Raw genomic sequence first — 27,059 nt, 5'->3', positions numbered from 1 at the left:
GCCCTTGCTCATAACAGCTCGTATCAATGGTCTCACTTTATAGACGATGATGTTTGTCGGTGTGCGTGGACTGATGCACGAGGCATTGGCCAACCTTTGTAGGTCATTTTCGTCACGATTCCGTATCTATTTGAAAAATGGCAAGGAGCATGGATGGCATGGGATGTTTTCGGGAAGTTTAGTTCAGCGGATTTTCTATTTTGAAGGCATTATGCAACAGCGGTGGAAGACTTTTCGCATAATGATCGGCTCGGTGTAGGAAAACGTTTTCAAGATCGAATGCGCTCTCCTCCGTCTGAGCGCAGCGCATCTATCTCGCACAAGTATGTAGATCTTTGGCGGCATGACCCGTAGCGCTGATTCCAGCTTCGACGCTCTCTTGCGCATGTTATACTCTTGCGATTACTAATCAGGCATCGAGGAAGAGAGACACTCTTACGTATAAATAACTCAGTGGTACGACAGCGTCGACCTGGCCTCCAATAACGGAGCGCCTGTTCCATCTTACTATTAATGCCTGCGGCTCCGGGAGATCAGCCACTTCCGGGGCTGCGATCTAGGCGGCTCTTGGGATACTCCGAGGACCGTCACCTTCCCAGGCTTGGCTACTGGCTTCCGACGGTGAAATTGGCGCACCTGCGACTGGTGAGCAGCCTTAGTTAACTTGGTGTATTTAAGAAATTAATCTTCTCGATGATATCTCATAAAAATCTACCCCTTAATTTGTATATAAAATGGAAAATATAATATTTATCCGCGAAAAAAAACCTTCGATCAAGGACTGGGAGACATATTCACAAAGCTTGTGTAAAAATTTGAAACTGATCGGTTCAGCTGTTTCCGATAAATCTTGCTCACCGACTTTGAAAACGCAGTTTCCAGAAAAACGCGTTCAAAGTTTCGAAAGCACTTTCAACCACTTGGGGAGTGTCTTTGCAAATGTGCGAATAACTTCGAGAATATTTGTCGGATCGACATGAAATTTTTTGTGCATATACTTGAATATATGTACATTCCGAAAATGAAATCAAACAAAATCGATTTTCGAAAAATCCTGACTACGTATTACCCCTTAAAAGCGCGCGATGGGCAGATTTTTAATTACGAGTTTACCAACTCGTGCAGGAATTTTGCACGGTGTAAAAATCAGTATCACTTTGCACAAGAATCTGAACGCGCGCATTAAAATTCTACACGTACATTCACAGGGAAATGGGATATGTAAGAGCTTCGCTACGAAGAAACGGCAATTAGTCTATGAATTAATAGCACACTCTCGACGAAGCGAATCTCACGGCGTGTATGCGCGCCCGCGGTGGAATATGCGGATTGAAATTAAAATGCAAATTGAAATGGAAAGTGAAACGAAGAATTCCGCGCCGTTTCGTGGGCGTCTCTCACGTTCGCGCATCTCGCTCTCTCTCTCTCTCTTTCTTTCTCTTTCTTTCTCTCTCGCTCTGTCTTTCTCTCTTTTTCTCTTTTCATTCCTACCGCGCGAAGGGGTCAGCCAGGTGGGTAGCTGCACTCTCGCAATCGTTGAAAGATCAGATTATCACTTCATTTGTTCCTCAATTATTACCTTGTTGACAGTTTCTTAAATTGAAAACTCTAGCCATGACCGATGACTCGATCAAAACCAGAAAGAAATGAAACTAATGATGATCTCACACTTCCATTTATACTGCTATTAATATCGATTTCCGGAGTTATCAATAAACAGTTATACCCAAACGATTCTCGACTATCGTCGTATATCGGTTACGATGGAAATAATAGAGCGCTTCTTATGTGTCCGAACACAAACGACTACCGTGCGATGCTGACGCTGCAAAAGCAGGGATCGGGTAACGAGCTCAAGGCTTCTTCGACGATCATAAAAACCATTAAAAAATTTTACAACGCCACGCGTCTCGTTTATTCTTTTACTGGCAAACCGTTATCAGTCGCGTTGTTCAGTGTGTGTATAATAACAATCTTAATGGCCTCTGGTTATACGTTAAGAACTGCTCCTGCAATATTACAAAGGCATTTTGGACCTAACGGGTCGGTATTGTTCACATGCTTTTTTCCTTCTTTGGAATTGTCAAGCTTGGAAAAACTGTTCTCTTCACCAAACGGTCCATCTGACAATCTATGGTTCATTACACGCACAACAGCAACATATTCCGTACTGCGAAAAAATTGGCAGATTGAGCGTTCGATTGCGCTTGCGCAAGCTCTGTCGTAATTTCATTCAGGCTCGCCAGGTCAAGCTTTAGGTCATCTCGGTATAATGAACAGAATTTTTCCGCACGCCCGAAGCAACAATGCATCAGCTTTTTCCGCGCACGCAGATTCCTCGGGGAGAAGGGAATAGACGCGGGTAAATAGGCGAAGCGCAAAAAGGGGGGATGATGAGCGCGGATTGCGGTAGCCGGTACATGATACGCAATGTATGCCGGGTGTTTTTTAATGCTGGCATAATAAAACGCGAGCCCGAGAAAGGAAGGATGAGTTTCTTGCATCTATCGATTTGGGACAAAACCCAGGACCGGCATAACCGGCTCATTAGGCGTCAACAATGGCGTAACAAATCATCGAGATTAGCATCTTCATCTGAGCGACTAGCTCCTGGACCTCGCGGGCTGACCGACCGCCTGCCGCATACCGACTCGGCTCGACTCACGATCAGCCGCCCGAGTAATGCGTTTATAATTATTTTGAATCGCGTTTTTTCGTCCTATACACGACGCTCAGGCCACGTACCTGGCGTCCCGTTGGTTCCTCGGCTATTTCCCGAGCTCCCAGCCTCGCAATCAGCTGAAGGAAAAATTCCCTCCACCGCAGACTTATCTCCAGGTAAACACACGTTGCTGCTGCAGTTAGGTATCGTTCACGATTAGATATTGGGTGGTTAATACCGTGTTTTCTATTTTCAGCCTCGAATGTTATTTTCGAATCGACCGGTCGCGCCGTGGAAACATTACGTTGTCTACCGCTTAGGCTAATTCTGCATTCATGTTATCTGACTAAGTGATCAGGCGTTTTTTCTTCTTCTGTACTCCGCAGTGTTTTTCGCAAACTTTTAATAACCGTTCACTGAACTTGCGTAGACAGCCACAATGTACCTACCTGCACCTCGTCACTATGCGTATGTACTTATTTTCGCTTGCCAACTGACATTCAAAATTTCGTAGGGTTAGAAAAAAGCATTGGCAAAAAGTGATCTTTTAGCACGGGTCAAGTGCCAGTGTCCTCGAACCTCATCGAGACCTGTCGAAGAGAGGGAGGAACGAGAGGAGGAGAAAAGAATGAAATGAAGTTCGATCGCCATATGTCAACGAGAGTCTCTTGAACGAAAATAATACGCAGAGCGCAAAACTTGCGCCGATGATTTATCTGCAGTACGCAGAACTGCGAAAAGAAATAAAATCCGTAGTTGTTGACTAATATCCTGTATATGTAGAGGTATTTATTACAGCGTCGTTACATGATTGGATGGTTTATTGAAGGTACGAAGAGAAGTGTCCGATGGTCTCTACTCCCACCTGAGAGAGAAGGCGATAAGGAAGCGACGGGTGGAATTGAAAGGTATGGCAGCTGTTATGTTAATTAATCGCCGACTAATTGACGATTAGGAGCTTTGAGGAGTAGATTAGTGCGTTGGGACGATTAAAAGGGGGAGACGATCTCATGTTTCGTAGTAAGGATCGACGGACAGGCGTAGACGAAGAGACGAGAAATTTTCTCCGGCGACGATGCCTCTGGTTTTGGGGTACGGAATCTGGCAAAAACTCGTTGATTGGAATCTAGACGGGACCAGTAGGAGGTGAACTCAGCGTTCGTCCCTTTGGTTTCCAGGTATAGGATGCGAGGCGAGGTGCCACGCGGCTGCGCAGTTTGGTACAACGGTCCCGGCGGCATCGGCATCACCAGCAGGTCGGTTTTCTTTGAGGTTTTCTGCCGGTCCCTGACAACACCCGAATCGCTTTGATACCGCGACTCGGTTGAACACGACAAGGAGAAAGAGAGAGAGAGAGAGAGAGAGAGCAAAGGAAAAGAGACACTCGCCGGTCGACCGACCACGCCGGTATCCGTGGCCTTGCTAATAAATTATCCAATATTTATTGGTCATGCGTTTCGACTTTCGATTCCTCCGATCGGTCATCTGCAGCTCTTCGTGATCGTAACCAACGGACCGCGTAGTGCGATATCATATACTTCCAGCTATGTGTCACACCGCATGTGTACAATTTATATAGCTACTCGTATAAATATGTATGCATAAACATTGTATATCTTCTGGCGTGGGCAGCCCGGGTATCATCGGTGCACAAGGTAGACTTTGGAGTTTGAATGTCCCGACATTCGTTACGATTTATCGTGGAAACGTGCAACGGTTCTTATACACATTTTACCCACTGATCACGTTTCGTTCAGCCAGAGCTTCCTTTCGCGTTTGTCCTCTTATTCGCCTACCATTTCTAATCTCACGATCGCTCCGCTGCTTCTGCATATCTATCAGAAGAGATGGGAAATGAAAGAGAACTCCCGAGTCAAAAGGGTAAATTGAAATCACCGCTGGATGCGAGTTCCTTGAATTTCTTGTTCACCGAACTTGAACTTGAATCTAAACATGCGAACTAGCATAAACGTATTCATTCCAGCGAACTCATCTCAGTGACTTTTTTGAACGTCTTGCCAATCAGTTGAGTATAATTCGGTTCTACTTAATAACCGAAACCCAAGTCTTACGGAGTAAGCGTCAAGTTACAGTAACAATTGACGAAAGCACGACCCTGCAGTTTCATCCACGAACGATAATTCTTTTCAAACGCAGTCAAACGTCGTCGCTAGTCTCTGAAGGGGCCACAGTAGTAAAACTCAATGCATGAGACCTTTTCATCAGAGGAGGACAGCGAACACGCGTTTAGATCTGGTCCGTTGGTCTTTGCAGCATCTAGGGGAGACACGGTAGGGATGTCACACGGTCGTATAACTTGGTATAGTTCGTCGATGAGGATGCGAAGGGCTCAGAGGGTGAGGGGAAAACGGGACAAGGATTTACCTGGGCGAGAATGGAAGAGGGGGGGATTATCGTCAAGGATCGGTTCCTCGGGTCCTGGACTCCGCTTCGGGTGCCTCGGGTCGGGTTCTGGACTTTTGCGGTCGGCCCCAGTGGGCGGAATCCCGGGCGTCCGCGATTTCCATCGGATATGCTGGAGTCCTCGTATTCGGACCACGTCCCGATCTGGCACGGCGTTCCTCGTTCAGATCACCGATCGAGATCGTCAGCCGATTTTTCTAACGATCATCTCGTGCTCACCGGCCAACGACGCCAAAGTAGATACTACTCGATCTAGTATCTGATTTGTAGCCCTGGTACTGCCTACTCGGTACCGTGCCTGTGGGTAATTCGGATTTCTGTAATAATAAGCTTCTTGTTGATGAGGTAAAGCAGCCGGTACGAAGGGTAAAGAAGGAACAGAAAACTTGTAAAACTCGAATCATCGCATCTTGACTTCGCGATAGCATTTTTGAATTGTGACAAAAGGGCAGAAGGTTTGTAATACAAACCTATTTTGGAGTGAAGCGTCAGTTCATTACGTCTGGCTTGTATTGAGCTCACCTGAATTATTTTTCTTCACATAATTAAAGTCCTGAATAAGAACATGGTGTCAGCCGATTTGGAGATATTCCATATGGATTCAAAATGATATTTGATCGATAGCAATCGAATATACGGTACAGTTTTTTCATTTACAAAAAAGACAGAATAGTGTTACGTCTCAAAAGTAGCTGATAACTGAACTTTTTGCGTGCAAAATCTGTTAGAATTGTCTCATTCTGCATGTACTGACGACACTTCTTTGACCTAATTCAACTGGATGATTTTTAGTTTCACTTGTTAATTTATTATTTCGTCGTTGTTTTGGTGGGACATTGATTTTAGTGGACTGTAAATCGGATATACGCTTAAGACGTGACCAAAAAAGTGTCTGCAATGTATTTTTTAAAATATTTGTTATAAACAAAAACATCAAATACAAAATTCCAAGTGTCCGTACCGTCAATTTTTGCGACTCCTCCGGCTTCCTTATATCGTTATTTCTGATGCTCGATAGGATTTTTCGGAAACGAATTTTTCCTTCTGCTTGCAGGTTTCCGGCTTCAAAAGTTGGGCCTCTTGGGGCTCGGTGGGACCGATTTCCCACGCTGACGGAGGTACCAGCCTCGCCTGGTAGGAACCCCGAGCCTTCCGCTTGCGACCTCTGTGTCTGCGTGTAATAATCGGCGCGTTTAGTACCGTTAACTTCGGGCCTGGTCTCGAAATGATGGAAACTTCAATCTGCTAGACGCTCGAAGCGGAGCAGGCCGCCTCGACACACGTATATCTACGTACCTAAAGCTAATTGCTGGATAAAGAACGAACCGCTAAACGCGGTCACTTCCCTGAGAAACTGCAGTTACCACTCTACATCTACGCCGCACCCGCCAGCCGCCTAACCCGCTCGCACATCAGCTGATGATGCACAGTTATCGCGGAAAATTAATGAAACCATTATCCTACCTGCCATTATGTAACCCGCAGAGACGCTGTGATGATGACTGAAACATTATTGTACGTGCCGGCCTTTCGTGATTTCATACGCAAGACCAGAAGCTCAGGAGAAAACATTTTCAAACATTACTTGACCGTGCAATGGATCGGGAAGTTTGATTATGTAGAGTTTAGGGCTACTGGTATCATAATTAAGAACTTCGATGTGTGTCAAACTTGTACCTTATATGTTACCACTAATAAAATGGAAGGATATTTCAACATTGGGTTATACTCATATCGTGACTGACTTTGTGATGCAATTACGAAAAATAAACAATAAGATGTTTAATAACAGGAAGCAGATGAACTGAACTATTAACTTTGATTACTCTGAGCCCTCATTTTGTAACTACATGACCCGAATTGGTGATTTAATTACGATTTCAAGCTAGGCTTGGATTGTTTAAGATGATATTCAATATATTGCCCAATTCAAATGAAGTACTAAGAAAGAAATATAGTTCAGCGTGACAGATCGTGAAAATTGTACGTGAAATTTTCTTATGCGAATTATGCTACTTAGTGATACAAGTTTCATTCATGTTATGATATTATTGAACGTGACGTGTTAATGGTAAACCATCCACTCGTAAGTTTCTCAAAAGTTCATCGCTTGCAAAATTATCTCGATGTAGCGTCTAAGTAAATTGATTCCACCATATTTCAAAGTTCACCAAAATTGGGCCGAAAAAATCCGAAGGGATCACCCTTCTTTTTTTGGATCGTGGTCGTTTCCTTTTAAAATCGATCCAAATGGCCAATTTGAGACTAATTGCTGAGGAGATACGAAGAAAATTTTTCGTTTTTGGGCTGTAACTTTGACCCGCTGTTCAGAGCGACTCCAAACTATGCGTAATCGATTCCTGACGCTAAATTACGTCGATTTTGTGTACCAAGACATTAATCATTACTTAAAATCGGCAAATTTTCGAGTGGAAAAATTCAACGGGGTTAGCCTTGCTGTTCCTACGATTCTTGAGCCAGAAACTGTTTGTCTTGAAATCAATTCAAATTTGCATCTCTTAACTTGATGGCACAAGTTTTCTGTACCTCATCCTACACTAAAATAAAATGAAATAAGTATATACGATAATTGTAAAACAATTCAGTCGTAGACTCACCTTCTGCGTTGCATTCTAATCAAGAGGTTACCTTTCAGTTATTGACCATCTGTTATCGTGTCCTTTCGTCTTCCTCTCGCTAGGGGTCCTTTCCGAGGCTTCAGAGCCGGTAGTTCTAACGGGCAAGTCAATATTCAAACGTTTCCACTTCGTCGCCCCGGCGCCCCGGGTCTTCTGTAGCCAGGGGTACCCCGTCGTATCTCGGAAATTATCTTCAGCCCCAATGGGTGATACGTGACGGAAGAGGCAGTCGCTCTTCGAGGCCGACTCGATGCTCTGCATAATATACGAGAGCTGGAACGTTGACTTGCGAGGAAAGAATACTGAAACGCACATACCGTTTAGTTCTGACTTACGTTCTGCGTTACTCGATGTTTCATTTATACAGTGATGTAAAAATAAAGATAACTCAAAACGATAATGATGCTACGAACATCATCATCATTCCAAGGCCGCCAGTTATACTAAATTGAAAATTCCTTCAGAATTCGTCACGCGTTTTATCTAGAACTATAGATCATTTTTTAACGAAAAATCATCCTCAAGATTGCGAGCTTATGTATCCCTTAATAGCGATTTTAGTTATTCACTGTGTGAAGCGGGTAATGAAACCACGGAAGACATCGCAGTTCAGGACTTGTCTTCCAGATCTTCCATTTATGTTGAACAACAAGCAATGGTGTTGTCTTTTTTTGATATCCTTCGTCGATTGCTGAGTGCGAAGGGCTACCACGAGACCGTCAGCAGGTTGTTGGTACCAGTATAGGTAACGGGGCGTGTAGAGTGAGTGTCGTTTTCGATGACGGGCAGGCACATTTGGACGATCCCTGAATCATCTGCCACGATAATAACCGGTGAAGCGTCATGCAGATACGAAAAGGGGGCCGCTTGTCTGGGGTCCGGAAAAATGAAGAGATACATTCGTCCAGAGTTGGATCGGACCAATCCCGATTCACTCGCGGAGGGCCGAGGAGTAGGACTCGGAGAATACGGCGTACCTTCGCCGGGGATGAGGACCGAGACCTTCTCTGGGGGGGCAGCCGGCCGGACAACGTCACAACAATACAATCTCTTTAGCGACGACACAATAAATCAAAATAAACCCGTCCCGTCGGGGCCGGAGAGAAAACAGGTTGGCTACACCGCGGGAGGCTGCCATCCGCTCTTCCACATCGGCTCTGTGCCAACACGCATGACACACACATAATGACAACCAGCCGTACCTGGTTGCCTCGTGAACCCAAGACCAGTCCTTCCCGATCCCACCGAGCCCTTTAATCTCAGCTCGCTCGAGTTGTACGATCTACCGGGTGTCCCGACGATGCCACACTGCCAAGGACCAGGTCTGGTGTGGTGCACTGCGGCTGAAAGCGTCCATGGATCGATGTTCTCCCAAACGGCGGTCGGGGGAAATGGACCACGTGGTTTATGGTCCGGTACCATGGTCGTCGATTCGTTTTCAGGCAATTTAGCCGAGACACCCGGTGCGTCGTTTCCCGGGGAATATGAGACAGTAGAGCTGTGGACACGCGCCCGCGCTTCTTTAAAGAAATGGTCTCCACTCTTGTGGAGTCTGGTCATCGTAAACTCGACGCCAACAACGCGGATGGAGGATTATATCGACCGATTATGATCAATATAACAGTTGATTGAATCAGGATTATCCTTCCAGAGATGCGTCGTAGCCCGATGAGACTTACAGCGTTTACGAAACGATTTTAGTGTGGTCAACAACTCGAAACATGACTAAACGATTCAATATCTGATCAACGTGGTGCAGGAAATGGTTAAAATATCATATAAAGTTTTTCTGATTTCGGTTGACTTTCACTGTGTGGCAAGATGATTGGATCAGCATTGGACTCCATTGGGAAGATGACCGTATTTTGAAGAATTAGTATAACCACTGTCATACCACATTCTTATAAGTTATTACACAGATTTGTATTTGGAAGGTGGATTAGAACCCTCTCAGATCATGACTGGGTTGAATAAACGCGAAGCGCTCCGTTGATCGCTCGGTGAGAAGGGTACTAAAGTTAAAGTGGAGCGTTGGATTCAACCAAGTGAACCGAGTACCGAGTAGAAGACGCGGTGTTTCTGACCTTGCGGGACCGACGCCCTCTCATCGTCATCGTCAAAAAGTGATTTCCGTTAGTTCAAGTTGTTAGAACAATAACTTTAATTAGCCGGATTTAATTCGCCCCGAACTCGCTCGTCTGGGTTCACCTCCATAGGAGTGGAGAAGAGCGGTGAGGAGAGGAGTCGGGGAGTGCGAGTGTGACGGACTCCGAGCAATCCGGCCGACGGCTGCGTGCGGGGGCCTCGGGTCGCCCCGGGTTCGGCGCTCGAACGGTGAACTCGGATGAACCATCCCGACTGTACCGCGTCTGTACGGCTCGGTGCGCTTTGGTGTGCACCAGGCTACGTTCTCTCACAAGCGCGGCGCGCCGACGCGTGTTGGTAAACTTGAGCGCACGTACGGACGCGTGTTGGTTCCCGGCGTCGTCGTTCCAGGCGGCGGGTGGCGGGTCGACGCCGGGTCAATGTCGCCAGAGTAATTACCTTGCTCTTTCTCCCTCCCCCTTGCCCCTCGGCCTATCCCCTCTCCGTCCTTCCTCCGGCCGCGCTGCACTCTCGCTCTCTCCGGTGTTCGCTCTCATTGCTTGTTATTCTCCCACTCTATTTTTCTCCCTCCCGTTCCCGCTCTCTCCCGATGCTGCGGCTCCGCCGCCGCAACAGCGTATATACGATTCGCCGCGTAAAGCGATCGTAAACTGTTGTTGCTGCAGCCTCCGAGAGACCCGAGTGGGGCCCGCATTTACAACGTCTTCGTAAATTCACTTTTTCTATTCGATCATTTTACCAGAGCTGCACCAACGACAGCTAGCAACGAGGCGAAAAACTTTACATTTATTTTTTTAGTTCTATCTTGTTCTTGTTCTCTCGTCGCGAGAGTCGATTTCACGCTATGCCGTTTATATCATGGGTGTGATTCTTGCCTCGCAGGTCTTGTAGGTGCAATGACCACTTTTGTGTGAATTAAAAGTCCCGCCACAGATATCGACGATACGATTGCTGGCCAACAACCGGATCAGCTCGGTCGGTCGGTAACCCGGCGTAAGATTGAACTTATGCATACACATGTGTACGTACGAGTATTTACCTGGCTTCTTTACTTTATTTTGATTTTCAACCTCTCGGATTGAATGATTCTCAAAGCAGATTAGGAAACAAAGAGTCGAGGATGGAGTCGTAATATAATTAATATTTTTTGAATCACATTATTGTGTGGTAATATAGTATAGTTTAATATTCTAAACGTATTAAATAGATGTAAAATTAAGATAGGATGACTGAGAGGCGTTTGGTGGATTGTGTAGGTAATAATAAATATTGCTGACAGTTCAAATTTGTTTGATTGTATTTAACCTTTATTGATCCATATCCCATATAGTAATAATTGTTAGAAATATACGTATATTATATATGTACGTATGTGTAATATAATATGCTATCTCTGCTCGATGTACGAGTAGCAGGATTAATAAACATTGAGTATACATCGTATGCCAAGTTGAATATGTAAATAATGCATTAATGCTGAAGTTGCATTCACCGAGAGGTTGAAGTTAATAACGTTATTTTTTTATTTGTTACAATAATTTTTAACGAACTAATATTGCAAAATATGAGTATGTTTTGTTTTATCACGGTTTACTGAATTTCAAACAGTTCCAAAATATCCGAAATAACGATTTTTTCTTGGTATGAATCGTTACGGTAACGTTGCTAACTTCAACGTGATCATTCACCGAGGTATCCTTCGACGCGATATTAATAACAGCAGCTGTATTCTCCAAACGGAAACATGCCTCCTTCCTTGAGCATCAGATTAACCGAGTACATCTATGAATATAAGAGTAGTATATGCAATAGCTCGCAGTTCCGATCACGTAACAATATATCCAGCCATTGCTGGAAAGGCCCTTAGCCTTTGGTACAACCGAACGATTCCTATTCCGTACGGTATCTTGATTCCCCGAAGTCTTCGGTATTCTTCTGATGACCGTGGTTACGGCGATGCCCGTGATGACCTCCGTTCTTATCGCCTTTGCGATCGCGTGGTGGTTCGTTCGAATCCTCGTGACGACCGTATGGCGGATGCTGCCCTGGGGAAAGACGATGTCTTGGCCTTGGTGGTCCGTGATGGCCATGGTGACCTTGATGGCCACTGTTTTCATGATGGCCATGATGACTGTGACGGCGATGACGACGAGCTGGTGGTGGTGGATGATGCCGTACTCCATGGTGATCACGGCGATGAGGGGAAGAAGGCGGAGGAGGAGGATGAGCTGGCCCATTGTGAATATGACGATCATGATGCCGACAAGGGGAAGGTGGAAGAGGAGGATGGCCTTTCCCATGGTGATCGTGGTGATCATGATGACCGGGAGAAGGTGGAGGATCAGCTGATCCATGGTAATCATGTTGACTAGGTGGAGGTGGGGGTGGGGGTGGGGAACGGCCTTTCTCATGATGGCCATGGTGATCATGATGACCGGGAGGAGGTGGAGGATGAGCTGGTCCATGGTGATCATGATGACTGGGTGGAGGTGGAGGATGGCCTTTCCCATGATGACCATGGTGATCATGATGACTGGGAGGAGGCGGAGGATGAGCTGCTCCATGGTGATCATGATGACTAGGTGGAGGTGGGAATGGATGATGGCCTTTCCCATGATGACCATGGTGATCATGATGACTGGGAGGAGGCGGAGGATGAGCTGCTCCATGTTGATCATGATGACTAGGTGGAGGTGGGAATGGATGATGGCCTTTCCCATGATGACCATGGTGATCATGATGTCCAGGAGGAGGAGGAGGAGGAGGAGGAGGATGATGAGCTGGTCCATGATGATCAAGGTGACCAGGAGGAGGTGGGGGTGGAGGATGGCCTGAACCATGGTACCCATAGTGTGGAAAAGGAGGTGGTGGAGGTGGAGGATGATGATGTGGTCCATGATGATGGTAGAAATGCGGTGGAGGAGGTGGAGGTGGGGGTGGGGGTCCGTGGAATCCATGGTGACCCGAAGGTGGAGGTGGCGGATGACCCGGTGGTCCAAAATGTCTGTGATGAGATGATGGAGGTGGTTCATGACGATGGTAGTGATGCGGTGGGGGAGGTGGAGCTGGCGGCCCGTAGAATCCGTGGTGACCGGGAGGTGGAGGTGGCGGACCGGGTGGTCCATAGTGACCGTAATGATGAGGAGGGGGAGGAGGTCCATGGAATCCGTGATGAACCGGCGGCGGAGGTGGCGGATGTCCGTGATGAGGTGGAGGAGGTGGATGTCCTGGTGGAGGGAAATGTTCCGGAGGTGGATGGCCACTCGGTGCTCTAGGAAGTTCTCTGCACTCGGCGTACTCTTCGTCATAACAGAACGACGACGACGACGAGCACGAGGACGAGCTAGCGTCTTCGTCATCTGCAGCTTCCTGCCGCCATGCCGAGTGTGGCCCGTGTTGTTCCTGACGAAGAGGTTCGTCGCAATTTTCTGCAGACTCTACGGGATCTGGGGGGTGTGGTGAAGTTTCCAGACTTGGAATATTCCCGTCCGGAAGTCTCGAGGTGTGAAAAGACCGGTCACAGGTCACGTTAAAGCCAGAGAAAGAGTCGGATTGATTGCCTTCTCGCTGTTGGGCTTCATCTGCTTGGTGGTACAACTTCTTTGCCCAGTTCTCAGCTGGTACGCCCTCCGGCGCAGGCTGCTCAATGCGCGGTGCAACGACCATCACCATCTCGACGATGTCGAACGGGACGTGGAACGAGTGTGATGTCTCGATAATCACTCTGCAGTGGTTCACGTGCGAGAGGGAAGCGTGTGATATCACTTGAAGAATGCCAAAAAGTACTGAGCAAAGCCTGTAATGAGACGAATGTAAGACACTTCTTCACCTGCGTAATTTAGGTGCTTATTGAGTTGCTTGCCTTTTGTAGCGGGATATTGAACTTGGATTATATTCGAGGTTAGGTTAAAGAACGACACAATGCTATCATGATCGAGCGACGAATTGAAACTGCTGTGGATAACACAAGTCGATTCGTTAATCTTATCTTTACAAGTCTCGATAACGTACAACGAATGAACTGTCAGCATGTAGTTATAAGCGGGTAATGAATAAATGCTGATTTTTTTACGCATATACATTAATTTTGAAAACAATTCGGAACGTTTTTTCTCTTTTTCTCTCCATTACACTTAAAGTCATCCTTCAGCTCATTTATATTCGACTCTTCTTTGCGAGTGTCTAAAAGCAACGTATAAAATCACCGGCACGTGAAAACACGACTTCGTAACGGATCAGAGAGTTAAATATGGACGGACAAAAAATCTCTTACACGCCTCGCTTCTTGTTCTACTCGTAGGCTCGGAGGACCGAATCACACAAGATTCCCGCCGTCTCGTTGCCTTTCAACACTATTGTCGATCGAAGTCTTTCATTATTTTCATATAATAAAACAATAATTACTACATTCCGTATAAAAGTAACGACCGAAGATAGAATGGTGTACAGTATAAATAGTTTATTTTTATAAACTTTGTGACATATCATATTATACAATTACAGTGTTCAGAATAATCAATATTCATAACAACAATAATAGTGACAACAATAGTAATAACAATGTAACAATATTAACAATGAGATGTGATGCAAAGAGATCGGTACAATGAAAATCGAGCCACTAATCTAGTTCTTCGGATCCCCTAATCGATATAAGTAGTAGATCGTATCCCGACACCTTAGGCCATCTGAGACGGACACGAGCCTTTGCCTTCACTCTAGAAATACAAATACAGTTTAGAAGATTCTCAAAAAAGAAAGAGTAAGAAAAAGAGTTTAACTAGCGATCAAATTCGTTAGGGGGGTTAGCGGACAGTTTTAAGTTAGCTGAGCTAGAATTACCAGTTAGTATGACTAGAAATGGGGTGGGTGATGATGATGGGGTGGTCCATGAGGTGGTGGTGGGGGACCATGATGCGGCGGAGGAGGGCCATGGTGAGGCGGCGGTGGGCCGTAGTGAGGCGGTGGTGGACCATGGTGTGGTGGTGGCGGTGGTCCATGTGGGTGATGCGGGGGCCCATGGTGAGGTGGACCCGGGGGTGGTGGGCCGTGCGGTGGGTGGTGGGGATACATGCTGGAAAATAGCCACCCTTGCCGTGAATTTAGTAAATGGATGAAAATGAGGAAGCTGTTTTTCTGCAGCGGAATCGTTCGACCCCTGATGTGCGTTGTTTCAGGTACAGTTGGATACTATATCTCGCAAAAGGCAGAGCAATGCAATATCACAGTTGTAATTCAGCGCTTGTACTTACCTTCGTTAGTTGACTGAATGACGGTTCACGTAGCACTGCTCATCACCGAGAAGCACTCGGCTCTTATACTCCCGGCATATCTAATCACGGTTTCAGAGTGTGGTTTATGCCTCGCTCCTCATTGGCTAAACTCATCGTTGGTTCCGCGAATCGTTTGAAAATTCCCCTGAGTTATCGGTCTATTTCTGGGCATGCGTCAGCGCGTCGAAGCCCCCTGGACATGTTTCGACTCGTCCGATGAGTCATTTCCCGTGATGCGCAATTGCTCTGGTACTGTTTCGTAACACGGTGCAATTTTTCGCCGATGACCGGGTTCAAGTAACAACGATTACCAGGCTAATCCCAAGCTTGTTAAATATTCGCGAAAACAACTTTGCCTACATCGACATTTTGCTGAAGCAATTTTGCCATTCCCATCTACACAAGTCTGGATAGCAACGAATACTAACTGTTTATCATTTGCTTACAATCAGTCATATTTTTAATACTTACACATTTTCAAGTTTACGCTTCATTGTTTCGCGCTATTTATCCTTAGACATTTCCCCGCGGATTTAATGCGTTTTCACCAGTGGTTAATTCGGCGTTGGCGTTTTTTTATCACTTCACAGTGTTGACGCCCTGCGATTCGGCGGAATGAAAAGAGGCAAACAAATCAGCGTCACGCGGTCTGAGTCAGTCAAAAACCAGGTAGGTCTCGGAAGTGCCAATCTTTGGACAGGCGTGCAACAATACGACGAAACGCTGACTGGAAGCGCGGATGTCGCGAATTCGTCAAGTAATCGATATGGGAACGTTGACGTTGTATTTTCCGCGTCTGAATAAGGACCGTTATCACGCTGATAGCAGATCATAATTCCATACCCGAGTGTTGAGTCATCAGTTTTCGGCTGTCGGTGGCTCGAAACGCTTCGATGAATTGGCTACGGTGAGCGGCCCCAGTAGTCGCGAATTCATTTTGCAGAGCCGCGACTCGAGCAATTAGTTATACCTCAAGACTCACTTCCGGTGGAGATTGGATAGCATGGGAATAGGTTGGTGCTTCGGTGGTCCAGGACCACCACCACCCCCGCCGATGATGGGTCCAGGTTTCATGGGCCCTCACTTTGGCCATCCAGGTAAATACTGATGACATTATCAATTTCCGGTTTCCAGTACCCCTGTAAATCAACTCCTTTGCAGTCGAATTTGCTCGACCCTGAAATGACAGATGGTCCGAGGTCTGATCCGGTAATCCATCAAATATGTTTGACGCCATCGTACCAATCGAATGACCTGGATTTCACAAACAATGTTTTTGTGTGGTTTTGGGACGTGTTGGCAATTCAATGTATCTTAAAACAAAAAAATGCAGATGCTTAGAGTAGATCACAAATCTTTGAAGTAATTGTAAACTAGATGGCTTAGTCGTACGAGGGTTGAGTGCACTTGTATCATGCTGAAGGGACTTTTAATTCTCGTAGGATTCGGTGGTCCGGGTGGATTCGGTGGACCAGGATTTGGGGGACACGGTGGATTTGGTGGTCCTGGAGGAGGATTCGGTGGTCCGGGTGGAGGATTCGGGGGTCCGGGTGGAGGATTCGGGGGTCCGGGTGGTGGATTCGGAGGTCCTGGCGGAGGATTTGGTGGAGACATGGGAGGCGGTGGATTCGGGGGTGGAGGTGGCGGGTTTGGAGGCGGTGGCGGAGGCGGTGGGGGAGGAGGAGGATTTTAGATGAATGCAGGTGGAGAGAAAGAAGAAGCAGCTTGTGAATCTGACCGTGCAAGATCAAATACTTGAACAGTTATAATATTTCTTATCTAAGGTTGTGCAACTCATGATTAGATTGATGGAGCACTATAAATCAAAAAAAGACAAGAGTGAACACTTATAACAAGTAACAATAAAGGTTCAGTATAGGTAAATATCAAGGCTGTATATCATTTTATTATAGATATGTCACGCGGTATGTTTGCTCCGACATCACTCTGGAGGATTGATGTAAGGAGGTATAGATAAGGTTAATAACGATACCAGTATATCTATGGTAAATAGTAAACAATCAAGCGTATGTTTACACGTCACCGTGAATGGTCCGAGAATAAAAACATGCCAAACTCTCAACAACCGAGTTGTTGTTCGTGCTTTTAATTTTAAGATCGTCGAGATTAACGACCGGAAGCTCTGCGAATTACAGAATAATTAGCGCAGCTAGATGAACGACTGTTTGCCATGAATATGTATACTTGTGGGATTTGCTCTCGCGACCCCGCAGAGCGAGAAAACCGTGCAGGCTGAAAGATAAGCGGTCCAAGTGTGCAGATTTTTATAACCCTTCAACCGATGATTGATTTCATGTGTTTGTCGCACTGTTTTGAAAAATCTTTCTATGCATGTATATGTCTGCATATATGTATATGTATATCATACTGATTAATACGTCAATCGGACGTCTCGTTGCTAACTGCAGATTCTACAATCAATTCAAACCACGCTAGTCAGTGATTATTCACTCTCTTCCAAGCCGTCAAAAGCGGTTGAAAAAATTCAACTCAGACGTACACGTGCAGGTGTTCTTACGTATTAAATTTCTGGGTCAAATTCAGAACCTGACGATCCGCGAAATAGAATTGATTGACGTAAAACTAATGTAGCGCATAACGGAATTTCGTTGATTGAAAATTGATAGTCATTTCATTCCTGGATAAAGGATGAACGAATGGATCACATATTACAATTTACAGGCCATATAAACTGATACCGAGTATTCAGATACCGAAAAATTGCGTGATTAATTACAGTTACTGAAACTCGGAGCATGACTCATTAATGCACATGTAAAAATGAGTCGTTAAACTTATCAGCTACCTTATAAATCATCGATATTCATGGAGCATATCGTCCGTACGAGAGGAGAGTTGTTAGGAGTAGGCTTAACAGTACGTCGCAGTAAAGTTAGTTGAAGGATTCGTTGTGACACTATTATACTATGTTCTGTACAATACAAAAATGTTTATTCATCAAAAATGTCCATATCGGCCAACAACAATGAGAAATGCGGCCAACTATTATTCAAGCATTGAGACGATCTGCTCTTCTTTCGCGGACTCGTTAGTGTGGGCCACCGTGTCCTCCCTGTCCTCCGGGACCATCGTTAGGTCCTCCGTGACCTCCCTGACCTCCATGGCCTCCCTGGCCTCCGTGGCCTCCGGGACCGTCATTTGGTCCACCGTGCTGTCCTCCCTTTCCATCGGGTCCATCGGGTGGTCCACCTGGTGCTCCCATTTCTCTTTCTATTACCTGAAATGCATTGCGAATGAAGGATTGTGACTTGTTTTTGGAAAGGGTGAAGCCAGGTTCCAATTCTGTAGCCTTAGATGTACTGATCCATCAAATTCTTACATGTAAAAAAAGGTAATTTTATGTGGTTACGAGAAAAAACCCAAAAGGATTGAAAACTGTATTGTTGAGCAGTTCATGAATAAAATTAACCATATAACTATGATATACTTGGATGAATATTTCAGTGGCTTGTATGGGTAAATTTAAAATCCGTAGATAATTTTGTACGTGGTTTTTAGTAAGCGCCATTATGACAGTGCGTTCACAACGTGAGGTGACAAAATTGTTAGATTCAATTCCATTCTACATTGCAACGTATGAATAAAGCTTGATTGAGGATAAATTCTGCAGTATTAAGGTTAAGCACAGGAAAAAGGCTATTGAGAAATGGCGATGAAAGTTGAACTCGATACTTACTCTGCGGATTTCTCGAGAAAAGTGAAAAAACTTGACTAGTTGGGTTTGCCTATCAGTTAGCCGGCCCGGTATTTTATACCAAACCGTTATCTGGACGCCCATCGTCCGCTAATAATCGCTGATAAGATTAGCTTTCCACCACTCGCCGAATTCATATATCTAGTTCACTTCCACGCCCTACAGTGATCGAGCTGTAACCGAATGAGTCAAGTTTATTACATGTTTCGTCAAACCATCTTGATTGACGTCTAACCCACATTATTTGAACGCGTGTCTTAGTTGCGCAGTGCAAGTTTTTCACAGAGGCTGGCTTTGATTGGGGGCAGGATTAATTCTACGTCAAATTTTGCTACACATCGGCTCAGTCAAAAATGGGACAGTGTTGCCCAACGATAATTTGTTGTCCTGGACCTGGTAAGAAATTTAGTCGATTTATTGACAATATTATATCAACCGATTTTTTACATTATTTTAAAATTGGACTCGAACTTCATACATAATGCGTTTGTTCCAGTTTTTTTTTTTCGTTATAAAATTTTTATTACATCACCTTCCCTCTTCTACAATTTACAATAATATTTGATGCCATACGAAACCATAATCTTTGTATTCAGTTTTTCATTTCCACATGTGAAATTTGAGAAATTTTCCAATTTGGAATATTCAGTACTTTGGATATTCCTCCGATTCCATCACTAAGATCACTATACTAACAACAGTTTGCTTTTCAAACAATTAACTAAATCTTATTACCCGCAAACTTAACTCACGTTCTACCGCAATAACAGAGCCCTGTCCTGGCTGCTGTGGTCCGGGATGCCTTTGCTGTTGTGACCCTGGTCCCCCTCATCACGGAGGATGGGGACCGCATCCTCCAGGACCAGGAGGTCCCGGAGGTCCAGGAGGTCCAGGCTGGGGAGGACCGGGACCCGGAGGCTGGGGACGTTGAAGAAGACGATACCAGGAAAGCCTTCCGAAGGCTTGATTAAACCTACGTTCGAGTAGTGCCGAATAAATTGCAAGGAATATTCAATTCGGATGTATATGAATTAATTTATAGATCAGGCAGCAGTATAGGCAACGTATTTATGTCAATCACAACCTCATTACTCTTCTAATTTTGTTCGCTGAATAAAAATACACACGTGCGAACCATTTCTGGCATTGTTTTTGTACCCGATATTTTATTAATTCATACTTGCAATTTGCTGCTCTTCTTTGTTTTCCACTATTGTTACGAGTATTATTATTACACACAAGAGCATGCCTTGGCGATCGAGAAAATTATAACAACGAAATTCGGGAAACGAGACCTCGGATTTGGTATTGCCTATCGACTAGACAGGATGTTTTTCAATTCAATATGTCGGAATACTAGATACCGCAGCTGCTCGGTTATCACAATTTACGTTCAACATTCCTCGAACTCTGAATCATATATAATTTCTAGTGGTAATTATTATAGAGGTTACATCTGATTACTAACAGCATAATTGTTGAATCATAGCCACACTTGAGATTTCAAATGACTATTTACATACTCAGATAAGCAGACATGGTGTTCTGACTCATTCTCTTTCTGACTCTGATATCTGATCTCATATTATACATATGTAAAAAGAGTAAACATCGCACCGTGGTTGAGGGCATCATTTTTTATTATAAGCAAGTAAAAACATAAGACCCGTGAGAGTGTTGTTCAATTATACGTTATGTTAGAACTCCAATATGGATATATAAGATTATAGAGTGATAGACATAGAATATTTCGTAACAATAGGTGATTAGTGGCGGGGTGGAGGACCTCCGTGGTGAAATCCGGGTCCTCCAGGACCACCGTGGGGTCCTCCCGGTCCTCCAGGACCACCGTGGTGTCCTCCCGGTCCTCCAGGGCCACCGTGGGGTCCTCCAGGCCCTCCAAAGCCTCCATGAGGTCCGCCGGGACCGCCGGGGCCGCCATGAGGTCCTCCATGTCCTCCGGGACCGCCGTGAGGACCGCCGTGAGGTCCCCCAGGACCTCCGTGATGTCCCCCAGGACCTCCGTGATGTCCGCCATGGGGTGGTCCGGCTGGTTGTCCCATTATTGTTGTTTTTACCTGAGGAAAAATTATTGAGTGAGTTTAGTGGGTCTCCGATTCAGAGAATCCTTGGAGCTGTCTTCTACTGTATGAAAGTGCAACTCGTATTACGTGATTATCAGAATTTTTCACTGACCGACGGATTAGTTCCTGCACGATGCGAAATGTTAAGGCGTTGGTTTTGGGTTATTCCAGTGAGGTGTTCGGACCACAGCTTTATGCCAGCTCGATATCTCTGCCGGAGAATATTCCTGATAAGATTACCCTCCCACCACAAACCGCTTTTTACCGACCGTACGTGTTTTCGACGTTCACGCCCTGCCCGAAACGATTCGGCGGCGACTGATTAGTCACTCAAGGTTCTGATGAATTTCGGTCAATATCTCTGCTTAGAATTCGATCTCGGGTTATGACTATGCGCACTATTTGACCGTAGTCACGGGTGGGGGGAGCGATTACACGCAGCAAAAAAAATAAATAAATTTCTATCTTTAGGTGCTGGCTTTGCGGATTTCAGAATAGAACGGATAACCTCAGTGTCGGACAGTCCGTTGGCGTGCTGTTGGAAATTCACAATCAACCTCAAAGGTCCAGGTAAGAAATCATCTGGATATTCACTTTACGGATAGACCATTTGGTCCAAATCTTTGTGCGATTATTCGAAAAAGCTCGTAATCGTTACTTGGTTCATTCGTTTCTTTCTTAGAACCCCTCGAGATGGGAGCTGTCTGTCCTGGCTGTTGTTTCGGACCCTGTTGTCCGGGTCCTAGAGGAGCGGGTAGTTGGGGCCCACCTCGAGGTGGACCAGGTGGGCCCGGTCGAGGTGGACCGGGTGGGCCCGGTCGAGGTGGACCGGGTGGCTTCGGAGGACCAGGGGGTGGCAGAGGAGGTGGTCCCGGAGGCGGGGGGCCTGGAGGAGGTCCGGGAGGGCGTTGAGGACTATGAAAACCTGATGAAATCTTGACGTATTTTTCGTCATCCTTATTTATACTAGTGCCGAGAAAATTGTTCGAGCTACATACTATGTTCACTCTGCTTATGACCGCCGCCAATGCTACTGCCTTGGAGCATCATCCAAGTTTTTTTCTGAGATTCATCTGGTGGCCTTCATATGTTAGAGATTTTTAATAAAACATTGTATTTGACGCTAATTTCGCTGTCCAAGTATTTCATTTCCTTCTCCTCCCTCGTTTCACCGGCCGTCGACAGCACGGATAGATAAGGAAACTGTCGGATCATTTCAAACTAGATTAGGCTCTTGTAATCGATATTTTATCGCGCGATGGATGATATTCACCTCATGACACCAAATATGGAATGGCTTATGTCACTCTTTTGGTCAACTTTCGTGGATTATGAGAAACAGATATCGGGAAGAAGGTTGAATGAATTTCAACCGTCTGATTGATTGGTTGATAAGACGTGGAGAATTTTTGGAAAACATAGACGTGCGGAGTTGTCGGATTCTCATGACTCCCAACAGACCATGGATAATGGAGACGAGTTTTTTCGCAATTCGTAAAGCGCGCTCCCGACTCGGGTTTATTTTTAGTTATTGAATTTGGAAACGAGTGAGCAATTTGCGCTCTACTATTAAACCGGTCAAGGACACGGCGCCAAATTTCGACGAGCTGTTACACCTACAAGAAGTCGTAACCGTATTTATATATATATATATGTATAAGACGCTTGAGTTTTGGATTCAGCAAAAAAATTACGAGATAAGAATATCATAATTTTTACTTGTAAAACACAGTACATTTATTTGTCTATTTTATCAGGATTTATACAATAAGGTTCAAAATGAACAATTTTAACATATTATCGTTATTGAAAAGAAAGAGCTCAGTTCTCAATTCTAAACTCTTCAATGGGGGGGTCCGCCAGGACCTCCGTGCCCTCCGGGGCCACCGTGAGGTCCTCCTGGGCCACCATGGGGTCCTCCTGGGCCTCCGTGCTCTCCTCCAGGTCCTCCATGCCCTCCAGGGCCCCCGTGCCCTCCTGGGCCTCCGTGCCCTCCTGGGCCTCCGTGCCCACCGGGACCATCATGCGGTCCACCAGGTCCACCAGGTCCACCATGTGGGGGTCCAGTTGGTTGCACCATTTTCGTATTATCTAAGAAAAAGGGTAGACTCAGTGTAAAGCTTGCGAGTCTTGTGCGTATCGAAAAGCCAGCTAACAATTTATCCGCGATTAGGTAAATTTTACTCACTCGTTTTTGGGTCGTTGATGGGTAGAAATGTCGCAGAGTTGATTTTTGGTTTACTCGAACTGTCATCAGCGGTCAACAGTTTTATACCGAATCGATATCTCCGCCCGCGAGAACTCGCTGATAAGATTGGCCTTCCACCACCAGCCGAATTCTAAATCGATGCATGCAATCATCCTTCGATTCAACAGGACCGAGTAATAAATATGAGTAATTTAAGATTAGAAGGAATTTTCCCTGATATCTTTAGCCAGAATTAGATTTTTCGGTACAAGACCCCGCCCAATGTTTCATCGATGCGTCCAAAGTGGGATGTTATAAGACCGACCTCTGCTCGCCCGTCATTTAAGTTTCAGAATAGAACGCGGTCATCCTCGTTACCGAAAAGTTTTACCCTGTGAAAATTAGCTCTCCTCAAAATCCAGGCAAGTGATCGTTTCTCACCCCCTATACATCTTCGACGGCGACTAATTATCGTTCCGCTCCTATTCCGGTACCATTCACCGCATTAACTGTAATTATCATCCGTTCGATAACCTACAATTTTGCAATTGTACCTACTTATACCCTTCAGAAATGGGAGGCTTGTGCTCTTCGGGCTGCTGCAGTGATCCTGAGCCGGCTGTCACGCCTCGCAGGGAATCTGCTGGCCCGCCTCCTCCAGGGCCTAATGGACACGGAGGACCGGAAGGACCGGGAGGCCCAGGAGGCCCACCGAATTCGGGACCTGAAGGCCCGGGATGGCGATGAAAACGGGCCTTTTGCACATCCGATTTCCGCTTGGAGTCCAACGGACGAATTGCGAGTGTGACCTAAAGTTTTGCCCGTGAACATACCTGTCATACGTTTAGAATATCACATTCCGTGCACTTCTCGCCGTTTTATCTGACGGCTGACAAGAAAATATACTGCCATTTTTTGTTTAGTTTCGTTGTTGATATTTGTACTTGCATACTCGATGTAGCGTAAGTGTTAGCTCTGCTATAGTCAAGAGGCTTTGAAGATGTTCCAATCGATTACCACACCGACACGACACATTCGCAAAAGCTTGGACAGTTAGGTGCGCCTAGCCAAAATACGGTAATCTTATCGCCAAAGCGGTTACATTATCAGGGTTGATAAAATATTGATCTTGGAATGTCCAATCGCTCGTTTCTTCTGTCGTTTGCAAGAAAAAAAACATGAATTCAATATTCAAGGATTTCGAGTTATAGGTTTGCGCACTATGTTTGCATAACAGGATAGGCAGACAATGTTAAGGAGGACACTAGGTTGTACGGTATTTCGAAAAGACTTTCAATCCTGTCCCAAGATCCTTGGTTTAGTGCAGGCAAATACGGACGAGCGAAAGAATCGAAAACAAGCGACGTATCCAGTCTTGAGAAAAAAAGATGGTCACTCGGTTGTCGATCGCGATTGTTACGTGAGACAATTTTCGATAGAAATTGCGGTCCTTGTACCGCGGTTTGTAACACAAGTACAACGTTATTACTGTTATACCTTAGACAACAATAATTATTTTTACATTAGGAACTTTTTTTTTTTTCCACCTGTATACGACGCTTCCTACGTACACAGATACACGAGTATACATGTGCAAACAAATACCGGGTAAGTATTTACTTTGACATTTGACGAAGTTCGAAGTTACGTGTACCTTTAGAAACTGTCCCATGCGTGCACGATGTCTCAATTTTGTCGTTATGCCAAAGTAAACTGGATAATTGTGAAAATGCTTCGAGTACAAGTTATATTACGCGGATGTCTGACCGGCGGGCGGTTTCAGGAGTTTTCAGCAGCCTCGCCATTAGTTACACAACGAAAGTCACCGGTATAAAGGGACGTGATTATAAACCTAAATCACAAGCATGAACTCATATTTTTATAACTGTTGGTCGAATTATCTGTGTTACCTCTAGTTTTCGACTTCTAAACAGCAAATTTGTGCCGCGAGTTTTAACCGGCTGATATTAAACAATTTCAAATTAATTGTTTCCGTTGTTGAACCTTGAATATTTGTTTAAGCGGTAATAAAAATCAGCGATTAATTTCTCAACTATGCAAAAACATCGCATAGAGATGCGATGTATTGTAGAAAGTAATTTTACTCCGCATTTGCATTCGACGTATTCTTCCATGAATAATCGGAAACGTCACGTTCGTTGTACGCAAGTTTCGAAACAAACCTATAACGCGTATACCTCATTACAAGACGCAATTAATATATATCTACCTGCGATGTGGTCGACTGTAATGATTCAGTGTCTTAATATAAAGAACAAAGGCCAACCGGGTATGCATGATCGTATTATCTCCATAGTACGGCGTATATACATATATATGCGTATCTTACAATAACAATAATAAAAATCCACACCATCCTTATCTGTCAAACGTTGACAGTACTGCGCGGATGACGATACCTACGTTGCAATAATATAAACAAAGACATAACTAATCGAGTATACACCTATACATATATGTGGAAAATACATGTAGAAACGGTAGTCGATAACTTCTCAAAGAATTATACGTATATACACCTACGTTGTTGGATGTTGAATTTTATTCATCAGTTTCTTAAATTTATAACAATACAGATACAATATCATTTTTCTATACACCGAGAAAAAATTTAGAGTTAATATTTGTACGGTATAATATAAAGTCACTAAACGCATATAAAATATTTTCATATTTTTATAATAATACCGACGATAACATATGGGACTAAGAAAAATTTCAACAACATTCAAACGGTTCTCGAAACTGTAATTACAAAGATACAAATTTTACTGAAATTTTCTAACCACTTGTAAAGCGGTACAACTTATTCCACATCGACAAAATTTAACGTAGCAACTCTTTTTCTCTCACAATAATTTACGAGACCGCGATTCACTTTCGACTAATTGTACAGGATTTAAAACTAAACATAGTTCATCCATAAAAATTTCCACCTTCTATAATTCCACTGCTGCGTTTTCGTTTCCCTCGATCAACTCTCATCGCCTCAGTACCTGATGATGTGGGCGGGAACCGCGTTTGCTGGGGGTGCCGAGGGGGCCCCGTAGCTGTTTCCGGGTTCCGAGGGTGGGTCGTTGGGCCTGTGACCGTAGGGCTGCGAAATCGGCTCGCAGGGCTGCGGCTGCGGCTGCGGCTGCGGCTGCGGCTGTGGCGGAGGAGCGTGGACCCATCCTGGGTGGTGAACGTGGTGGGGCGGCGGCCCGGGCCATCCGTGTGGGCCCATCGCGTAGGGCGGGGGTGGGGGCGGTGGGGCCCATAAGTGGTGGTGGTGGGGAGGCGGCGGGGGCGGGGGTGGGGGCATGATGAGGGAGTGAGCGATGCCGCGGAGCAGATCCATGATCGGAGTTGTTTTCTTCTTCCGATCTACGTACCTTTCGTTGTTCAATTAATGTCTCCTTTGACTTGGTACTAGTATTAATTTGTTCGCAGTATGTATTTTTATAATCAATCCAATTAGTACTTAATTGGTTAATATACAGTTTTATTATATCGACGTATCGCTCTCGGTGCAGGACTGTAAAACACCGTGGCACTGACGCCTCGTTACTAACCAACCTATCTTCGAGGCGTTGATTTATCAAAAGGCCGGGAATCTTATCGCCTCGTTTTATCGACGGGATATTTAGCTGGGTCGGATCAGATTATGACGCGCGTTCGCCGGTGATTTCATTCGCAATTTTTAGAATTATGCGTCGTATCTGGGATTGAATTTGTCTTATTCTTTTTCGATGATACTCAAATTTCGTGCCGGTAAAAATAACCACGAATAGTTTTTTCGGATCATCAATGTTAAGTGATAGCATGGTTTTGAATCGTTTTTTGTTAATCCAAAACACTTGTACATCAATTCGATCAAGTGATTGGTATCGAGGTCAAGCAATTATTTATTCGATCCAAATCGTATGAAACGATCTTTTCTTAAC

At 45.0% G+C, this 27,059-nt stretch overlaps 5 protein-coding genes and 2 long non-coding RNA genes across 15 annotated transcripts in view; 4 read left to right on the top strand and 3 right to left on the bottom strand.

Moving 5' to 3' along the window:
* The window catches only part of LOC124181140, a 41,114-nt gene extending 34,359 nt beyond the window's left edge, over positions 1-6,755 (top strand). The window contains exon 3 of the long non-coding RNA XR_006870392.1: positions 6,141-6,755. This is a non-coding gene — a long non-coding RNA (uncharacterized LOC124181140). The remainder of the gene's footprint in view (positions 1-6,140) is intronic.
* A 4,361-nt stretch (positions 6,756-11,116) lies between these two features.
* LOC124177321 (extensin-3-like) lies at positions 11,117-15,884 on the bottom strand. Of its 9 annotated transcripts, none has more exons than XR_006869587.1 (4): positions 15,576-15,590; positions 15,084-15,510; positions 14,674-14,921; positions 14,276-14,549 (listed from the first exon to the last, which is right to left on the bottom strand). XR_006869587.1 is itself a non-coding variant. In XM_046559572.1 (3 exons), exons 1-3 carry the CDS (start codon positions 15,596-15,598, stop codon positions 11,722-11,724), a joined length of 1,830 nt encoding a protein of 609 aa, XP_046415528.1. In that variant the 5' UTR covers positions 15,599-15,884; the 3' UTR covers positions 11,117-11,721. The 9 variants fall into 9 exon arrangements, 6 of the variants coding, with proteins under 6 accessions (XP_046415528.1, XP_046415549.1, XP_046415539.1 ...); XR_006869588.1 differs by having other exon boundaries at positions 14,674-14,905; XM_046559572.1 differs by lacking the exons at positions 14,276-14,549; positions 14,674-14,921; positions 15,084-15,510 and adding exons at positions 11,117-12,248; positions 12,348-13,627 and having other exon boundaries at positions 15,576-15,884.
* A 60-nt stretch (positions 15,885-15,944) lies between these two features.
* LOC124177339 (glycine-rich cell wall structural protein-like) lies at positions 15,945-16,990 on the top strand. Its single transcript, XM_046559642.1, has 2 exons — positions 15,945-16,201; positions 16,547-16,990. The coding sequence occupies exons 1-2, from the start codon at positions 16,108-16,110 to the stop codon at positions 16,795-16,797; spliced, it is 345 nt and encodes a 114-aa protein (XP_046415598.1). The 5' UTR covers positions 15,945-16,107; the 3' UTR covers positions 16,798-16,990.
* Positions 16,991-18,055: 1,065 nt separating this feature from the next.
* Positions 18,056-18,970, bottom strand: LOC124177346 (mesenchyme-specific cell surface glycoprotein-like). Its single transcript, XM_046559657.1, has 2 exons — positions 18,823-18,970; positions 18,056-18,363 (listed from the first exon to the last, which is right to left on the bottom strand). The coding sequence occupies exons 1-2, from the start codon at positions 18,922-18,924 to the stop codon at positions 18,175-18,177; spliced, it is 291 nt and encodes a 96-aa protein (XP_046415613.1). The 5' UTR covers positions 18,925-18,970; the 3' UTR covers positions 18,056-18,174.
* A 1,667-nt stretch (positions 18,971-20,637) lies between these two features.
* LOC124187925 (basic proline-rich protein-like) lies at positions 20,638-23,920 on the top strand (the record flags this gene model as incomplete). Its single annotated transcript, XM_046580103.1, is given in 5 exon segments — positions 20,638-20,810; positions 21,418-21,494; positions 21,607-21,819; positions 22,815-23,038; positions 23,684-23,920. Coding segments are annotated over 5 exon segments (924 nt in total), but the record flags the coding sequence as incomplete, so codon positions are not given.
* LOC124177350 lies at positions 21,234-22,051 on the top strand. Its single transcript, XR_006869592.1, has 2 exons — positions 21,234-21,494; positions 21,607-22,051. It is a non-coding gene; the product is annotated as an uncharacterized LOC124177350 (long non-coding RNA).
* A 1,540-nt stretch (positions 23,921-25,460) lies between the features above and the next one.
* LOC124177331 (splicing factor 3B subunit 4-like) lies at positions 25,461-26,719 on the bottom strand. The gene has a single exon (XM_046559630.1). The coding sequence runs from the start codon at positions 26,471-26,473 to the stop codon at positions 26,123-26,125; it is 351 nt and encodes a 116-aa protein (XP_046415586.1). The 5' UTR covers positions 26,474-26,719; the 3' UTR covers positions 25,461-26,122.
* Positions 26,720-27,059: the final 340 nt, after the last annotated feature.

Source organism: Neodiprion fabricii, chromosome 1, assembly GCF_021155785.1.
Source record: "Neodiprion fabricii isolate iyNeoFabr1 chromosome 1, iyNeoFabr1.1, whole genome shotgun sequence".
Classification (NCBI taxonomy): Eukaryota; Metazoa; Arthropoda; class Insecta; order Hymenoptera; family Diprionidae; genus Neodiprion; species Neodiprion fabricii.
Note: the sequence above shows the minus strand (reverse complement) of the source record. Positions and strands in the feature narration are given on the sequence as shown.

What these genes read in the sequence shown, in the direction of transcription:
- LOC124177321 (XM_046559550.1), bottom strand. Translation starts at nt 15,598, where the DNA reads ATGAAGCGTAAACTTGAAAATGT. An exon ending in AAGCGTAAACTTGAAAATGT is followed by an intron (nt 13,628 to 15,575) that starts GTAAGTATTAAA and finishes GTCTCATTACAG; the next exon opens with GCTTTGCTCAGTACTTTTTG.
- LOC124177339 (XM_046559642.1), top strand. Translation starts at nt 16,108, where the DNA reads ATGGGAATAGGTTGGTGCTTCGGTGGTCCAGGACCACCACCACCCCCG. An exon ending in CCCTCACTTTGGCCATCCAG is followed by an intron (nt 16,202 to 16,546) that starts GTAAATACTGAT and finishes TAATTCTCGTAG; the next exon opens with GATTCGGTGGTCCGGGTGGA.
- LOC124177346 (XM_046559657.1), bottom strand. Translation starts at nt 18,924, where the DNA reads ATGGGCGTCCAGATAACGGTTTGGTATAAAATACCGGGCCGGCTAACT. An exon ending in TTTCTCGAGAAATCCGCAGA is followed by an intron (nt 18,364 to 18,822) that starts GTAAGTATCGAG and finishes AATGCATTTCAG; the next exon opens with GTAATAGAAAGAGAAATGGG.
- LOC124177331 (XM_046559630.1), bottom strand. Translation starts at nt 26,473, where the DNA reads ATGGATCTGCTCCGCGGCATCGCTCACTCCCTCATCATGCCCCCACCC.